The sequence below is a fragment of the Lutra lutra genome, chromosome 7 (assembly GCF_902655055.1).
Source record: "Lutra lutra chromosome 7, mLutLut1.2, whole genome shotgun sequence".
NCBI classification, from domain to species: domain Eukaryota; kingdom Metazoa; phylum Chordata; class Mammalia; order Carnivora; family Mustelidae; genus Lutra; species Lutra lutra.
The window spans coordinates 10412692-10430919 of record NC_062284.1 but is presented as its reverse complement, the minus strand read 5'-3'; the positions used below and the strand labels follow the sequence as shown (position 1 = coordinate 10430919).

Sequence of the window (18228 nt, the reverse complement as noted above, 5' to 3'; positions counted from 1 at the left end):
AAAAATCTGGAGAGTTTTCATTAATATCACCAAATCTGGAGAAAAGCATGAGTAGTTATCAATATATTCCTTTTTTCTGACTGGGGAGTAGTGAAAACATCCACTAGGGAGAAAAGGATGAAGAGGCCATGAACCATGGTGCTGATTACTTCTGCTGGAAGGAAGTGAAGGCTCCAGGAGTACACATGGAAATCCGGGGCTGATCCGAGGCCAGAGAATACTGCCCAAGGGCAGGCAGTGTGTACTCCCACATGGGAAGGCTGGACCCACCTAAAATAACCTTTAAAACAACCCAGAAGTAAAAACCATCAAGCCAACATCTTCTAGCCACAACTAGTCAGCACCCTACACACCACCTGCTATGGCTTGGCCAGCCCCATATGCTCTGTAGGTCCTCAGGGTGCAGAAAGCATGGCCATCAAACGAACAAAAAGCCAGCCATCATTCTTCAACTCCGTAGTAAGGGGACAAAAAAGAGAGGCTTCAGATGAAAAATCACCCACACCCGGAACAAGAGAGATTTGCATAGACATACTCAGGCAAGAACAGAGTAAAAAAAAAGCAAACAAAAAAGCCTGGTCTCTACAAACAGAATCCTGGAGGAAAGGACAAATGAAACATTGTATCAAAGACAAAAAATTCGGCCTAAAGGAAAACAGATCCCAAGAAGAGAATTCCCCCAAAAGATCTTGGAGCCATAGAACTTAATATGAATATGAGTGCAATAAAATGAGAACTCAAAGGCAACATTAATCAAAAAAAAAAAAAAGAATGAGATTGTAGACCTAAGGAAATTAATTGGTGGCCAAATAAACATTAGAAAAGTAACATAAAGTAAAATCTACAGCAAACCAAAGAAAGATGGCTTCACATCAATTCACTGACTACAGGAAAGCTAAAATAAAAACAATGAATATCGATAAAAACGAGATCCAAGTAATCAAAGAAAAACAAACAAGTATGGAGTTCAAAGACAATCCAACATACAAATAACTGGTGTCCTTATAGCCGAGAACTCATGGCAGAGAACCAAGAAAGGTCAACGAAATGATATAAGAAAATTCTCCTGAGACTAATAAAGAATTGAATCTGTGGACTGAAAGATAACACCGAGTGCCACAAAAATATGACACACTTCATGCGGCAGTTATATACGTTGTTGTTAAATTCTACGTCAGATACCAAGAAAGAGTTCCTCCTGCACCTTACCTATGAGCACATAATGTATACAGGAAGACAAAGCAGGATGGCCTTGGACCCTTCTACAGCAACATTCAAGGGTAGAAGGCAGGGACTTCTGAGTTTTAATTAAGTCTTTTGTTAAATTTGAGCAAAGTTAAATTCTCTACTTTGTATTTCAAGAACATAGATTTTACAAAGCATATCTAGCCAGCCCGCCAATTTTCCATGGAAGAACAGAAAGAACTCTGAAATGATATACTGTTAATGATAATTCTAAGGGCGAGTTACTCTTTCCTCTTCTCGAAACCCACACCTTGATCCATACTAGGGGAGGGCCCTCTCCTTTCTGGAAGAAACAAAGAAAAACCATCTGCTCTTCTGACTTCCTCACCCAGTCCTCCCCAAAGGTGACTAGAGAAACTTATCTGATCTGTCAAGTTGTGAAAGGAAGCCTAGAAGATTGCCCCAACCTCTCCCTCTTCACCCCCTACCGTGAGCAGTCCTCACGATGCACACATTCTTTGCCCCTCCAGGAGGTAAGCTTACCCAAGCAGGTGCACCCCTGCAGAGGCAGACAGCCTATCATTCTGACCAGCAGCTAAGTAACGAGGAGCGCAAATCTGGCCACAAACTGAGTTTTGTCACTCAAACTCTAAATTTCTCCATACAAACTCCAAGCTGATATTTGTATACCCCTGTGGCTGGTTAACATGTCTACACAATTATTAATTGGTGGGAGAGGGGAAACAGAGGAAGGTAATTAACTATCACCCCTCAAACACCAGTCAGTTACATCTGAATGAAATTTTGGAAGTTCTTAAAATATTTTTATCTGGACTTCTCTTCATTTTAAAATTCTTCACAGTGGGAGCACCTGGGTGGCTAAGCATCTGACTCTTGATTTCGACTCAGGTCTCAGGGTCCTGGGATTGAGCCCTGCATCAGGCTCTGCGCTCAGCAGGGAGTCTGCTTGAGATGATCTCTCCCTCTGCCCCTCCCCCCACTCATGTACTCAATAAATAAATAAAATCTTTAAAAATAAAATAAAGTAATAAACAAAATTCTTCATAATGAATAGGTATTGTTTTTACAGAAAGAGTAGGGTTATTTTCCTTTATAACCATGACACCAAAGATGAACATCTGATTTTACAGAAAAATAGTCCCAGTGGTTTAGTGGAAAGAGTAAGTTTTTGACAGAATAGGAATCAGTGTGATCTGATTTTATTACAGAAGAATAATAATTTGTAACAACAGTAACATACTGCAGAGGCACAGGCTAAGCACTCTGGATTACCCCATTTAGTATGAAATAGGTGTGAACACCATGCCAATCTTAGGGCTACAATGGAGAGGTAAAGTCATTGGCCCAAAGCCACACAAGATTAACACACAGTAGACATGGACTTCACAAAGCCGATAACCTCTACTAAAGTTGCCTCTTGAACAACATAGATGTGAACTGCACGGGTCCCCTTATATCCAGATTTTTTTTTCCCCATAAAGAAAGTACAGGACTGTAAATGTATTTTCTCTTCCTTATGATTTTCTTAATAACCTTCTCTTTCCTCTAGCTTACTTGATTGTAAGAATACAGTGTATAATACATATAACATACAAAATATATGTTAACCAACGGTCTCAGTGATTGGTAAGGCTTCCTTCCGGTCAAGAGTAGACTATGAGTGGTTAAGTTCTGAGGGAGTCAGAAGTTATACACAGGTTTTCCATAGTGGGGAAGGTAGGTGCGTGTTGATGTCCTCAAACCCCACACTGTTTAAGGGTCACCTGTACTCTGTCCCCAAAGTCACAAAGAAGTGCAGGGTCAACCCAGAGAGATGGAAAGCACGGGCTCCAAAATGTTGAGAGTGTATCTCCAGGTCCTGGCATTATGGATGATGCTGCTGCTGCTTCTTTTTTAATTGTATCTGTGTTTATCTCTATTTTCCAAATTTTCAACACATGTAGTTCTTGTGTAATAAGTAAACCAGTAAGCCCTCTATATTAAGACAAAAGCAACAAGCATGAACTTGAAGTTCAAGTTAACAGTAGAGCCAAGTGATGAGGCCACCCAGGGCTCCTGAGCTCTATTGGCCCACATTTGGATCGGCTATCTGTGGACAACAGGTGTGGGTCAACGGGCCAGAGGCATTCTGGCCAGACTCCACGTGCCCTGTATACAGGATGTGATGTCGAAGGGCAGCAGCTCAGTAAATGCCCCACGCGCCTCCCAGCCCTCTCATCCCAGTAGCCGGTTAGCTCTGCTCAGAAGATGGCTTCCCTCTGGTCCCTTATGATTATTCCAAGGAGGAATGCCCCCCTCAGCATTTTGTCAAGTCCTTCTCCAGGAGAACAGGAGGGGAATTTTGAATGGCCTCCATCCAATTTTCAAACTGTAAACTGCACGCCCACTTTCTGTTTGGAGACATTTCCTGTGTGTGAACACAGTTTGTCCTGTTACCAGCTTTAAAGTTATCCAGAACTGATACATCCGAGGCCAAGCTAAAGGGTTTGAAAAAAAAAAAAAAGAAGAAGAAGAAGAAGAAGTCAAATATGATAGGACCTTTCCTAATTTTAGCTCATCTTGCAGAAATCTCATTTGAAGAGAACTCAAAAGAGAGGTTGAACACAGAGGTGCCATTGTGCACGGATGCTACAGCTCCCCCTCCCCCGCCACAACCTCCACCACCTCCGCTGCCCACATCCCGGTGAGCACAGCGTTCTGGGACAGCCAGCGTCCTTCAGCCCCGTGGCTATGCCATGCCATGCAGCCACGCTTGCTTCTAGCTGGGTCTGAAGATGCCCTGATGCTGCTTCCTTCCATATGCTGGCAGAGTGGCCTCAGGAAGCATTGTAGGGCACCGCTTCAAAGCTGGGGGGAGGGATAGAAGCCCTGCCAAGAGAGGTGTGGACCGCCCCCACACCGCTGGCTGGAGCCCGGCTTCTGGTGCTGGCCCTGACCTGCCCCTGTATGTGGCTGTGGCCGTGTTCCCAGCCTGCCCCTTCTCGGTCATAGGCTTCCCAGTCCCATCCCACCTACAGAGGCTCTCCCAGCCAGATGCTTGCCACGTTAGCCTGACATCTTATTCGCTTGGATCTCCTCTGTCCAAGGTTGACAAAATGACATCTGCAACCACAAACATTCTCCTCTTCCACCCAGGCCCATCTCCAACACCACCTCCCACCTTGACCCAACACTTGGCTTCTAGGGCGGAGATTTCATTGTCCTGCAGGGGACAGCAGATACAGCTGGACCAGCTGCAGGGCTCCCAGAGGACAGAGCCGCTGCCTGGTCCAGGACCTGAGACAGTCTAAGGAATGAGTCATTAGTGCAAAAGATATAAACATGCCATCCCTCCCGCTAGGATATATAAACTCCGTGAGGGCCAAGAACACGCCTTACCAAAGTCAGTGTTGCTCACAGCACTGAAGGAAGTTGTCCGAGTTAATTAGTTTGGCAGAGACCAAGCTGAAGTCTCTTAAAAGGAGCCAATGCTGAAAAACTCCAAGAGTCAGACAGCTCCCACCCCCACCAAAAAAACATGGGCATGAATCAGAGTAGAACGCAGGTGTCTGGTCCTGACATATAAGACACCTGGCCAAATCTTGGGCTGGCTGGCACAGTGATGACATTCATTCTCTTCCAGTCTCACCAAATCCAACAGGACTTCAGGGAAGGGACAGGGCCAGCTGGACATTTTACTGGGCCTAATTCCTGTTAAGGAGTCCCAGGTGGAAGGAGCAGGAGAGAGATACTACACACATTCTAAATATATACACACAAAATGCTCAACCACGTGTATGTCTAGGTTTTTCGTTGGTTGCTTTTTTTTTTTTTTTTAACACGTATTTCCCTTAATCAGATGCCGTACTCACCCAGGCCAATCCCTGCATTCAACTGTGCCCAGAACCCGGAAAGGGTTTATTCCAAGCTATTCATTAATGCAATCAGACTCACTCCCCCGCAGCCACACCACCATGTCACAGACAGAAACACAGTGATCCCCTCACTTATTGAGAAAGGAAACAGGGATAGTCACAGGGCAGCATTTCTGCAAAGAATGACACACAGCCAACAACCTCCCATAATCTTCCTACCCAACCCAAAACCCTAAAGAGAGCAAAGAATCTGTCTTTTCCTTTTTTTTCCCCCTTTTTGTACCATCAGAACATCTTAGGGTCCCTTGCTCTTTTTCTTTCCGGATATCATGGGTTGAATGTTGTCACCCCAAAAGGACTGTGTGGAAGTCCTAATTGCTGGAATCTGTGAACGTGACCCTACTTGCAACAAGGTCTTAGCAGATGTAGTTAAGATAAGACGAGGTCATTACAGTAGGTCCTAACCCAATATGAAGGGTGTCCTTCTAGGAGGAGAGAGACACAGAAGGAAAATGCCATGTGACCTCAGAGTCACATATGGGAGTGGTACAAAGGCTACCGCTGGGTAGATGATCAAAGGTCACCATCAGAAGCTACAAAGAAACAAAAAAGGATTCTACCCAGAGTCTCAGAAGACGCATGGCTCTGCCGACACCCTGATTTCAGACTCCCGGCCTCCAGGATGGCCAGAAGATAAATCTGTTTTTCTAAGCCACCCAGTCCGAGGTCATGCGTCTCAGCAGAGCCCCAGGGAACCAACACATCCCATTTCCTCCTTCAGAAACACATTCATATCATTCACCTTCCCACTCCAGGGTCCAAGTCCACTTCCAACCAAAGGATAAACAATCAAAGTCGCCGTCTCTGAACCTCACATCACACCTTTCTCTATCTAAGGGAGAAAAGAGACCCCAATTTTAGTCTAACATCTGAGATAGAGAAAATGTTTGACAATGGCCCTCCTGCCCTCTGAATTCCAGAGAAGGAAAATGTTTAAATAGAATGTAAGACCCCACTTACATAAATAAATAAAACATAGCAGGGTCCAGGCGGGCAAGAATTAACATACAGCCCATGGTCACAGGTGGGGCTGGATCTCTCTGCCCTGTAGGGGGTGGGGAACTCAGCTGTATCCCCGGAATGAGGATGGAGGGAAGCCAACAAAGGAAGGGGCTGCAGAAGGGTACAGACAGTACCAGTGGCATAAGGCTAGCACAAGAGTCCTACCTGGGAGTGACCAGGGTTTTGACTTCGGGAAGCACACCCTCACAGAGGTCTCGCAGATCTGACCGGGACAACCTGCCAGGGTTAGTGAAGCATGTCCCCGAGGGAGTCAGGGGCCAGCAGAGGGGGGCAAGAAGAAAATTAATGACCAACCAGGAGGTGACAGACCTGAGCTTAGCACCGTGACAACCAGAGCTCAGCTCCCCGGGCGCAAGGAGAAAAGCAACAGACCTGAACACAAGAACACTCAGCTTCCTTATTGGGGAGCTAAAATGTGTCTCTTGTCACACGGAGTGGTCTCCCTGACAGCCTTTGGTGCCAGGAGTCCTCACCGTGTCTTTAATTGTTGCTTTAGTACTGAAGTGACAAAAACGTACCACAGTGGAATCGGAGAAATACAGACGTATGTATTTTTATCTGCTCACCCAATTAAGAATAGGTACGATGCCTTTTAGGAAACACAGTCTGTTTTTAAAAAAAGAGGGGGGGATATTTTAAAAGGCAGGAATTAATGATTTTCCCCCTGCATTCACCAAGACGTTATTTTTATTTGTAGTTGCTTATAATCATTATCTCCAAAAATAAACTCTTCCGGACTGCTCACCTGCTCACCCCTGCTAGCTAATGTGGGCTAGCTCTGGAAGGGGGACTGCACATTTGGGGAAATTACTTACTCCTGTGCCCAAATTTTGCCTAAGATGAAAGCAACAAGGGCAGAGTTTTGGTGAAGTTATTTTTAAAGAGACCTAAGAACACAAGCCACAGCCAATGTTGGGACCCAGGGACAGATACGCCGACTGGACAATCCGTCCCACCTGTGCATCTCAGAAGGTTCACAGGGCTGCACTTGCCTTTAGCCCAAGTCCTGCTGGATCCACACACCTCCCTGAGCCCCTGTGCAGTGAGGAGGACCTCCCTGCTCCCACCCACCACCAGCAGCAGAGCTACAGAACTGCTTTCAAACTTTTTGATTTCTATGCATCTCCACGCATTAGCTAAGGTAAAGCGAAGGCGCTAATTTATGGTTTTGTCTCCAAAAGACATCCTCCCTTGGGCTGATGGAAAACCTGCTGTTGGCATGTTAAGCCTCCCAGCCGACATAGTATTTACCACGCTGGGGAGGCAGCCCGACGGCCCCATCATAAATCACACAATAAATTGTGAGTCTGGCCCTCGATGTTCTGCATAATGATAGTGGAGGACTATCTGCCGCTCTCCTAGATCTGTTTCAACGGGTCGAGTTTCCTTTCAGTCTTTTCTCCCAGAGCCCACCCCAGCCACAAAATAAGCAGCTGTCTACAGCAGAGGGGGCTGGAAACCAGGAATGGACCACATAGCGTGCCGAGCTGTGCACATCACGCAAGTCTGGCTTTGGGAAGAGGACAGAGCGATGAGCCACAAGGAGAAACCAGCGCATACATTATGCAAAACAAGACAAAGTCCACTCCAAAGGCCACGCCAGCTGCACTTTGGGAAAGAAGATGGCCAAACCGCAAAGCCCATCGCAATTAACTGTGGTTGTATTCCCAGACACGCCTCTGAATCCCATGAGCACTCTCTCTGGACTTCACAGACACCTGCCCTCTGCAACCTGGAGAGTGGTGGTGACCACAGACCCAGGGTGCACCTGCGCATCCCCAGGGAGAAGATGTTGGTGCTGAAGCATCGGGCAGTCAAGTTCCAGGGGGAGAGCTCTAGGGGGCTCTGCAGGTGTACCTCTAATCATTCTCTGACCCAGAAAGCCAAAGGAGAGCTGAGCTAATCAACACCATTCTTTTTTTTTTAATGGGTTGCATCACAATAATTGAAGCTTACATAATAAAAACATATGGGTCCATGCTGCTTAGAAATGTGTATCTTCATTAAGAGAATTCTCAGCAAGGTAAACATGAGATTTCAGGTACGGTAGTTGAAAGCTTATATAATCAGGCAGAGGGCAGCTTTCCAATTTCAACTTGCTTAGAGTCAAGGTGGTAATTTCTCATTCTCATCAGCCCAAGATGGGAAAGCGGCAGTGTCAGGATGGGGGAGCAAATCCAACAATTAGAGAAGGAGCGTGCCTGTTTTATATAAGCCTTTTCCGAATGGGGGAGGAGGGAAAGACAATAGCCATTCCCAAGAACATTGTACAATAGTCTTTAATTGAAAAGCACCATTGTGACACTCTTCTCCCTACACCAACCTTGCCAGTGCAGGAATGGAGGTAAAAATAATCATTTCTCTCTTGCTTAAGTTCCTGTAGTTGTGTGGGAGGAGTTTGCCTAATATTCTATTATATTCCCCAGGACTATTTGTTGAAAGCCTGCTCTCGGCTCCTTCCCATTTCTGCTAACTCTGCACAGTCGGGAACTCAGATAGCTATAAAGTGAGAGCCACAAAGGGCTCTAGACCTACCACCAGAAAATGTCCAGGGTTACCTGGACAGCCAGGTTCATTATCCAGAGACCCGTCCCAAAGGGCCACCTGTCAGACAAATTAGAATCTGCCACCGTGTCGTACAGAACTCACGTAGGGATTATGGATGGATGGACAGACAGATGTAATCATTCTCCGGCACAGTAATTCACACCTGCAGTCACACCTGCTTGTCTCTAGGATTCACAGAGCGCTCATAGTGAGGATCTCTAACAAAACCCAGTACTAAGGAAACAAGACATCCCTGTTGCACTCAACACTCTTCCATTCTGTTACCAGGTTATCTTGAAAGGCCACTGGGGACCCGACCTCCCCGGAGAACAGCACTGGAGAGGTATTGCCAGGTTACTTATGAAGGGAATCATGAAGGCAAAGGGGAACAGTGGGCTCCACGATACCTGCCCCACCCTCACCAGTCCTGTTCAAAAATAATGGCTTGTGGGGCGCCTGGGTGGCTCAGTGGGTTAAGCCACTGCCTTCGGCTCAGATCATGATCTCAGGGTCCTGGGATCGAGTCCCGCATCGGGCTCTCTGCTCAGCAGGGAGCCTGCTTCCCTCTCTCTCTCTCTCTCTCTGCCTGCCTCTCTGTCTACTTGTGATCTCTGTCAAATAAATAAATGAAATCTTTAGAAAAAAATAATAATAATGGCTTGTAACAGCCTATGTTGCCTTTGGCTTTTAAATATTTTCAGTAAGCGTTAACCGGAAGTCATAAATGAGACTTTTGTACTAAGTCCCCGCAAAATTTTAATGACCAACTGTTATGTCTTAGTTGAGTAACTATTCCCTATTTGAAGGGGAATGTCTGCTTATTTCTGGAAGCAGCTGGCTGGGTGACCATCGTTTCCATTAAAAAACTGAGCTACTAAAACCTCCGTGAGGAAGGGCTTCCCTTTTCAGAAAGCCTCGGCTCAAAGCCACAAAGAAAAACAGAAATAAAGAATCTGGAAATAGCCAACTGCAGATTCTGCCCGCACTCAGTGGAACGTTTCCGCTCTGCCGGCGGTCCCTGGAATGCCCACGAGGGAAGACCCCCCAAGCTTGCTCACTGTGCAGCCGGGGCTGCAGAAGGTCCAGGGCCTTAGGAAGGAGACAAGGCTTCTTCCTCGGTGAAGCAGACCCCAAGCCACCAGGGTTTAGCGATGCAGGGGTCCTCAGAGAGCATGTGCTCTCCTGGGAAGCCTGTGGCCCTTGACCGTGAATCTATGAACTCCCCTAAAATAGCCACTGCAGCTTCGGTCACTGAGAAGAGCCCGCTTTATTCCTCATCCTTCCCAAGGACAGAGGTGACCTGACCTAGGGAGCAAAGTTGAGTGGCTCTGTGCAAAGGTGTCCCCCCTACACAATCATCGTAGCTCAGGGGAATGAATCCAAGGCATGAGAAATGACACACCATCAACAGCCCACTTGCTCAGCCTCCGAGAAAACCAATAAGGATCAAGAGGAGGAAAATGCCCACAATTGTGCCTACGGACCCTGCTTCACACCGCAGGACTAAGAGGCAGTGGGTGTGGCACAAGCCCTGAGAACCCCTAGGCAACCAGGACTGAGCCCCAAGGTTGCTCATCTTAAACAAGGCTGCCCAGAGGGCAGCATATGTCCATAACAGCTGTCCGCTGATCCCCCCCTCCTGACACCCCAGGCTGCCTTGGAGTGGTCACCCCTCATCCAGAGACACAGAGCAAGCTACAAGGGCCCAGATCTCCAATTCAGGAAGCAAATTCTCAGGCCCCTGGAAGGACTTGTGCTGTGCCAAGGTCAAGGAATAGGGTTACGTCATTAGTGTGAAAGTTCTGAATCCCTACCCTATGCGGAAACACTCTACCACGTGTCCACAGATCTAAATCTCCCAACCATCTGTTAAGATAGGCCCCATTTTTCAAATGACGATACTGGGGCTCAGGTTAAGTCAAGTCAGGAGCTGGGAAGTAGAAGGTCCAGGTTCAAATGCAGGTCTTCTGACTCCAAGTCCAAAATTCTCCTCCCTGCTTTTCAGCTGCGTACAATGTAGAAGACCGTCAAGTATTCCCCATCCTGTGGCCACAGACCAGAGCGAGAGGTAAGAGGGCACCTCAAAGCCAGGCGTCAGGGCACCTGTCCCTCCTAGTCACGTGAGCACCGTCCCTGCTCCACCCACCTGGAAGTACCCACTGACTAGAAATGCTCAACGTCACCATTACTGGAGTGGGCTCCTCTCCCACATGACTGTTAATTTTTATACTGTCTTTAAGATAAAATGGATTGCTATATTTATAATAAGGGAATAAACAGAATTAGCAGGTGGCAGATTTCTTACTACTAAAAACCTTTTACCTCCCAGACAAAATGTTCATGCAGAATAGTAAACTACTTGATGTACAATTCACTACACCCAAATCAACACTTGATTGAAATAATTTTATTTCTCATTTGTTGGGGCTACAAACTGAAGGTCTGCAGTAAATACACAGAACCAGGTCATTATGAATAGCTAGTATATATCAAGCACTGCGAGCCAGTTAGCGTTCAAAGTGCTTTACAAGTACTGACTCCGTGAGTTCTCAGAGCATCGTTATGAGGGTATATACTATCATGATCCCGTTTTAAAATAAAAAACCAACACACAGAGAGGCTAAGTAATCAGCCTAAGAACACAGAGCTGAGAAGGGGAGAACACAGGAGTGAACCAGGTCTTCTGAAGCTCACTCCGCTGAGCCACGGCTGCCACAGGTGCTGTCAGTCTCTGTCTGGGAATTTTCACCCTTTAACTTGGAGCTTTAACCATTCAGCAATACTGCCTGTTACATGAACACAGAAACACTTAAGTTACATGAAATACAAGTTTCTCAACCCATACCAATTCACACTTCTCCTGTGAACCAATGTCAGTGATTCCACTCCTTTTTTCCGGTTTATTATATATTTTGTAGATGCACGTATACAAACAGAAAGCAAAGCTAAGTGACAAGAACAAGGATGCTATCTTTGTGCCTACAGATTGCCAAAAACATTTCTGAAGGGGAACAGAACACAGGTGACTTGTCTTCAGTTAAATCCGTGTTTAAGCCATACAATGAAAATTACCACTGAAATGTCCTTTAACATCTTCCCAAAACGACAGCATTCAATATTTGGTGTACATAACCCTGTCCAAGAACACGTATGTCTAGAAACACAGAACACACACATTAATACACATAGTGTAATGGAGAACAAATACAAAATATAAATGAGTAGAAGCGATAACTACTTTGACGTTACTTCGGAGGAATCTGGTTATTTATTAAATGATGTACTGCAGTGCGATCAGTGCAACTTAAATTTATTCCCCAATTTGGAAGTAGAAATGCTGCTGGTCGAGTTTTATTCTCCACCCCAGCAAGGGGGGAGCACCTTCTGCACATGTGCTTGCCCAGTCACCTGGCAGGCCCCACCCCACTTTGCCTGGCACCCCAAGGAGCCCTCCTTCACCCAAGAAACATGGTCGGCCGGTCAGTTTAGCAGGAGGCCTTCTACTCCCCAGCCTCTGCAGGAGGCCTGGCACCGACCTTGAAAGGAACACCAGTGTCAGCAATTAACCAGCAAAATTCACAGATTTGTTTTTCTTTATTCAAGGCCTTCATCTTCATCCGATGTGGCTGTATCCTCATTGTTTCTTCACTACCGTATACTTACTCTGCTAAATGAACCCCTCCTTGAACAAGGCAGAACTTCGAAGTTTGCGTTAAGAGGAGCAAGGGAAATTCTGAGACCCGCCTGCTTGAACTGCCCTGGCGCCAGTGGAAACTTATCCAGTCTAACACAGAGCTATACCATTCCAACAGCAGGCGAGGAGATGCATTTACATGCTGGGTATCTGATTAGTAAGGCAGTCTCTCTGCAGAGAGGCCTCTGGGTCATCCTCTCTGTAAGGAATCTAAAATGGAAATGCGGGAGAGTTACAAAATTCAGGAAAAGAGATCACACTCGCTTCACAACTGATGCACTTCTCGGGCTGTTAACCGCACTAAAGGAAAAACCCCTCCAAAAACTAAGCTATGTACACAAAGCTGGCTGAAAGGAATTTTCAGAAGTCATTTTTTTTCCCCCTAAATAATTATTAGCTAAACATTTGCAACCAAACAGCAAGGAAAAAAAAAAAAAATCACGGTAATTGTATTTCTCACTACCTGGGGCTATCCAGTAATTATGCAAATAGCAGGGAATTTGTCACTTTGAGCAACCATAAGTGTGTAAAATAATTTGATTAAGTAAAATACAGTGGCCTTAGTCATCATACTAATTTGACAAGGACTTTAAAAATGTCACTCAGCTGTCTGCTTCTGGGGAAGAGATGCAAATACTCCTCTTCAAAATGATGCTTCCTGAGAGATTGATAAAAGAAGAAGAAGAAGAAAGAAGAAGAAATCCAACAGTCTCACCTTACCAGTAACTCAAGCTATGCAATGCTCTCCAGCCGAAAATTTTTAAAGATTTTATTTATTTATTTGACAGACAGAGATCACAAGTAGGCAGAGAGGCAGGCAGAGAGAGGAGGAAGCAGGCTCCCCACTGCGCAGAGAGCCCGACGTGGGGCTCGATCCCAGGACCCTGGGATCATGACCTGAGCTGAAGGCAGAGGCTTTAACCCACTGAGCCACCCAGGTGCCCCCAGCCAAAAATTTTTAAAAAGGGATTATCAAGCAGTGAGAAGGTGCTTTGTGACACGCACTCACGCCTCTGGCTTGTCACCTCCTCCCCACAACCTCAGTCTCAGGGTGTGCAAAATTCTCAATCAGCAAATGCCCACCCCCTCAGCCCCCCCAAGAGTCAGAAGCCCCACCGGCACACCCCACCCTGGAGACTCCTCCTGCAGCCTCAAGTTTTCAACCTGAAGAAACTCAAATGCCTTTGTATGAGAGCCTCAACCACAACCACCCAGAGGGGTCAGAAGCTTTCGTTTCCTGCACGCAGCCTTATTCACTCCAGTCCTCAGCAGTCTGAGAATGTACGCGAACCTCTGCCCGCAGGGTGACCGTCCACAAACGGCTGCAAACATCTCAGGGGGTCTCCACGCGCCACCAGGCAGCGCGCACCCTCTGACTCTCTCTCCGAGGGGTTCCCACGTGCTACGCCTTCTCGAAAGGGCCAGAGACCTCAGCAGATGTCACTTCCTTACAAGTAGGTCAGTTCAGACTGGAGCCCCTTGAAGCCGAGGCCCAAGTCAAGGAAAATCACATTCTTGACCCAGCACGCCACGCCGATCAAACTGGACAGGTCTCTCTTGTGCTACAGAAATTATTTTGTGGCCCGTCAGGCTGTTTTGGGGACGAGGAAAGAACATCCCCGTGACTGTTGGCTGATCCGAAGCATCATTTCAGGTTCAAACACCTGCAAGTGTAACAGATTTCAGAATCCACAGCCGGCCTGGGGTTGCATGATTACCTTATCTCTACAATCAGAGCCTGGGGGTGGGGTGGGCAATAGCCTTGTGCACTTTCCTGAGAGACCACACACACATACACACACACACACACACACACACACGCACACACGCACACACGCACACACATGCACACACACACACACACGCACACACACGCAAAAAGCTGCTGGTCCCCTGCCCAGCTTAACAATTAGTGTTTGTCTCATACACAAGCCTCCCTGGAGTTTCCTCCCTAGGCAGGTTCTTGAGGGAAGGTGCGTATGTTCGCGCACACACTCACACACTAACACACGCTGAGTCCTGCTTTTCAAAGTTGCTTCTCAAATCACAGACAACTTCCTCCTTCAGTTCTGCGGTTGGGAAGCCTACACCAGTGTCCCTGAAGACACGGGTAATCTGCCTTTCCAGAAAGTAAACGGAGAACTGAAACAAAGCCTCCAAATGTTTTTTTTTTTTTTAAAAAAAAAGACAAAATGAAAACGTGGACTATTGGGATCAAATAGGAAATACCATCGCTGCCACAGAACTTTTGATCACGCCCCTCCCGCTCCACCCCCCGAAGCAAGCATTGCTGGCCATGTCCCAAAGGGTGCCCTTCCTCGGGTATCTGAAAATGCTACATCAGAGGGACGGGCTGATGGCCAATGCCAAGATCACATACAACACACACCCTGGACACCGACCCCGGGCGTGGGCGCTCCGGTGTCTCAAGAAGCCGCGATGAATTAACAAGGAGAAATCTGTTTCTCCTGCCAACATCCTATGTTTGCTGCATTCCCCAGTTATCTGTAAAGAAGTCGCACACAGCTGAAGGGATAACAAACTTTTTATTCCACCTCCAAAATCACAGATGAACAGCCAACTCCCCAGCGGCCCAGAAGAGGAAAACCCGTAGCAAGCGGATTCGGTCAAGCCTGGCAAGCAAACTATCTATTTTCATGAGGTTCAGATGGTAATTGACAGTCCAGGGCAGCCGGGCAAGGCTGAGCACTGAGCACCTTATGCCTCCACTCCTAGTAACCAAAATGAATTCAATTTCCTAGGCCTGTCCTCTGCTGAGCCTCCAGCTCCTTTCTGCCTGTCACCTGTTGACTCCTGTTACCCTAGCCCTCTGAACTAAGCTTTCTATCAACCCAGGCTGAAATTGCAAGCAGCCCCGCCCCCGCACCACTCCCCCCGAAGGTGGACTGACTTCCTCAGCTGCCTGCCACTGGCCAATTCTGGGATTCAAGTCAACGTTCTATCTCCTGGTGCCAGCCCTGCCTCTATATATCTGCCTTGCCATCAGCCCTCTGCTTCTCAACTTTCTAAAGGAGCTTAGGCTACTCATCTGGCTAAAGCCCAGCCTCATTCCGTTCTAAGACCCTAGATCACCGCAAGCTAAAACTAAGCCCGTGCCTTCCTTTATAATTCACGGTGTGAAAAGTTCTGTTGCTGTTCGCCACACATGAATACTGCACTCTGCTTCGTGGTCTCGGGCCACCAAACTGGAACTGAAGACAGCTGTGGATATACTAAATACCTCCCCAAACCCAGACCAGGTCAGGTAGTACATACTTTGCATATACTTCCCCAGTACAGACCTATAAATATTTTTACTGTGCATTTGCATCTTGGTAATACATATACCTATTTTAAGATCTTAACAATCAAATTCCCTCCATGAAAGCTCTGATAAACGGACCCCCCACCCCCCAAGACACAGTTATCCCTACCTCAGAACTCCACAGGCCACAAGTACTGTCTGAACTGTAACTACAGAAAAAGTGCATTTTATAGAACAGAGATCCAAACAGAGAGCTGAGCTTGAACAACCCACTCTCATAACCTCGAAACTGACTTTACCCCCCACTAGAGACCACACCTGCTTATAGTTCCCCCCCCCCCCCACAGCAAGCCCGGGAGTCTTTGGAGACCATTTATGAATGGTGCCCTGCCCCAGCAGTCTGGATCTCATTAACTGGACCCCAAGGCCAGGAAGGAGGGATTACTGGTACATCAGGAAGAGCACGATTCTGTCTGTGGATGCCCTTATCCAATAGCCAAAATCTTGTCCAATTCTATCTCCGTCAAACTTGTTCACCAACACTCAAAGTCTCTGACATTTGATTTCAGTCGCAGGTCAATCACCAAGTAATGATTTAACACTGTACACTCCGAAAACAAAAATATTCTCCCCTGTAGGCAGGGCTATACCTGGGTCTGGACGTGCACTCTCTCTAACTCAAGTTGGGACCACCTGCGCGGGGCAGGACGAAGCGACAAAGTAGGTATTTGACAGTGCTGAGTCATTACAAGCTGTTTCCTCTGATATGTTATGCACCCCTGGGCCATCTGGGCACTAATAACCCCTTTGGGAAGGCAAATGAAAGAGATGTACTAGTGCAAAATGCTGCAACCCCCTTGTGGGCGAGAGACCACGGTGGGGAATCGAGGTCTGAGCATCGGTAGCAGAACTATACAAACTCGCAGCTGCTCTCCAGGTACTGTAACTTTATCCCAGACGCCTAAAGATGGCTATGGGGATAGGGAGAGGGAATCTTTCCCCCCGCCCCTGCAGCCCTGGCTCGGATCAGGGCGCATTTTACTCTAAGCTGTTAAATCCCCCCCGTAATTGGCGCATGGAGAAAGCGCCCGGAGAAAATGATGCATAATGGATTTGTTCTCGAGGCGAAAGGAATGGAGAGTAGAGGACGCAGGATGCTAACTGGCTTTTCTTCCCATGTGCAGGTCACCTGAAAACCGCGCTGCCTGCCTCTCGGAGGGGGATCCTGAAGTCACCCTCTGGCTGCGCTTCCCCGGCGGGGAGGAGAACGGTTTCACGCCCACCTGCCCGCCGCCTCTCCTCCCCGGGCACCCCGGGCCCCCGCCGGCCGCGCGAACAGCTGCCGGCATCCGCGGTCCCGCCCGCTCCCCGCTCTCTCGGCAGCCCGGGCCGGCAGCTCCCCCGGCGGCCGCCTCTGCACCACTCGCCAACCTCCGCGCCGGGCCGAGGTCATGCCCGCCTGCCCCCGGGCCCGGGCGGCCCTTTCCCCGTGCCTGCCGGCCGCCCGGGCGCCGGGCTGCGGAGGGGGCCCCCGCGACGGAGTTGGCAAGGGGACTTACCAGGTAGGCGCCCACCGTGCCCTGCGCCAGCATCAGGGCGCACTCGGACACCAGGAAGATCTTGATGTTGGAGAAGCAGGACACCTTCTTTTTCTTCTTCTTGTTCCTCTGCGCCTCGTCCCCCTGCAGCTCGCCGCTCCGGCCGCCGCCCGACGAGCCGCCCGGCTTCTTCCCCTGCATCCTTCCCCCGCCGCCGCGGCCGCCGCCGCTTTCCCGCTCGCCCCGGGTATCGGGGCCGCTGCCGGGCGGCGTTGTGCGCGGCGAGCCTGCGTGCTGTCCCCGCCCCGGGCCCGCGGCGGCCGCCCCTGTCCTGCCGGGGCTGAAAAGGTGAAAGGCACAGCTCCTCGCCGCCGCCGCCACCACCGCCGCCGCCGCCGCCGCCGCCGCGCGCGCTCGCCCCCTTCCTCCACCTCCTCCTCCTCCGCCCTCCCCGCGCCTCCTCCTCCGGCTCGGGCTGTGCCAATCACAGGGGCTCCTCGCGCCGCCCGCCGCCGCCGCCTCGTCGCCCGCAGACGCCCGCCGCTGCCATCGCTCGCTTCCCCTCGCCCGCCGGCGCTCGCCTCCCGTGCGTCTGCCCCGAGGCCGGGCCGCCCCCCGCCGCCGGTGCGCCCTCGGGGAGGCGCGAGGGGGAGCAGCTCGGGGCGCGCGCGGAAGGAACGTGGGGGGGGGGGGGTGCCCCTGAGGGAGGAAGGCGGTGCCCGGCCCCTAGATGGCGCTGCGGGGCGCGGGGCGCGCTGTCGCCGGCGCTGGGCGGTGCTGCGCGTACAACTGGGGGCGCGGCGGTGGGGTGCGGGGCGCCCCCGCGGGGCGGGGACCGTGAGCTCGGGATCCGGGGCGCTAGACGCGAGGAGGGGAGAGCCGGTTTCTAGGAAGAGAGAGAAGACAGAGTACCCAGGAAGGGGTGGGCGCGCTCTCTTCTCCTCCGCCCGGCTATTTCTGGGGACAGATGTTGCGCCCCGGGGCTTGGGGAAGTGCCAGAGGTCAAAGCTGCTTGAGGCTTCCGCAGCCGGCTGGCCCCTG

General features: G+C 49.2%; 1 protein-coding gene across 3 annotated transcripts in view; it reads right to left on the bottom strand.

The window, feature by feature from the left end:
- SLCO3A1 (solute carrier organic anion transporter family member 3A1) overlaps positions 1-17744 on the bottom strand; it is a 298277-nt gene extending 280533 nt beyond the window's left edge. The window contains exon 1 of one of the 3 annotated variants that reach the window (XM_047735586.1): positions 17209-17744. In XM_047735586.1, the coding sequence (XP_047591542.1) occupies positions 17209-17388 (180 nt within the window). In that variant the 5' untranslated portion in view covers positions 17389-17744. The remainder of the gene's footprint in view (positions 1-17208) is intronic. The other 2 variants (XM_047735585.1, XM_047735587.1) reach the window with 2 other exon arrangements.
- Positions 17745-18228: the final 484 nt, after the last annotated feature.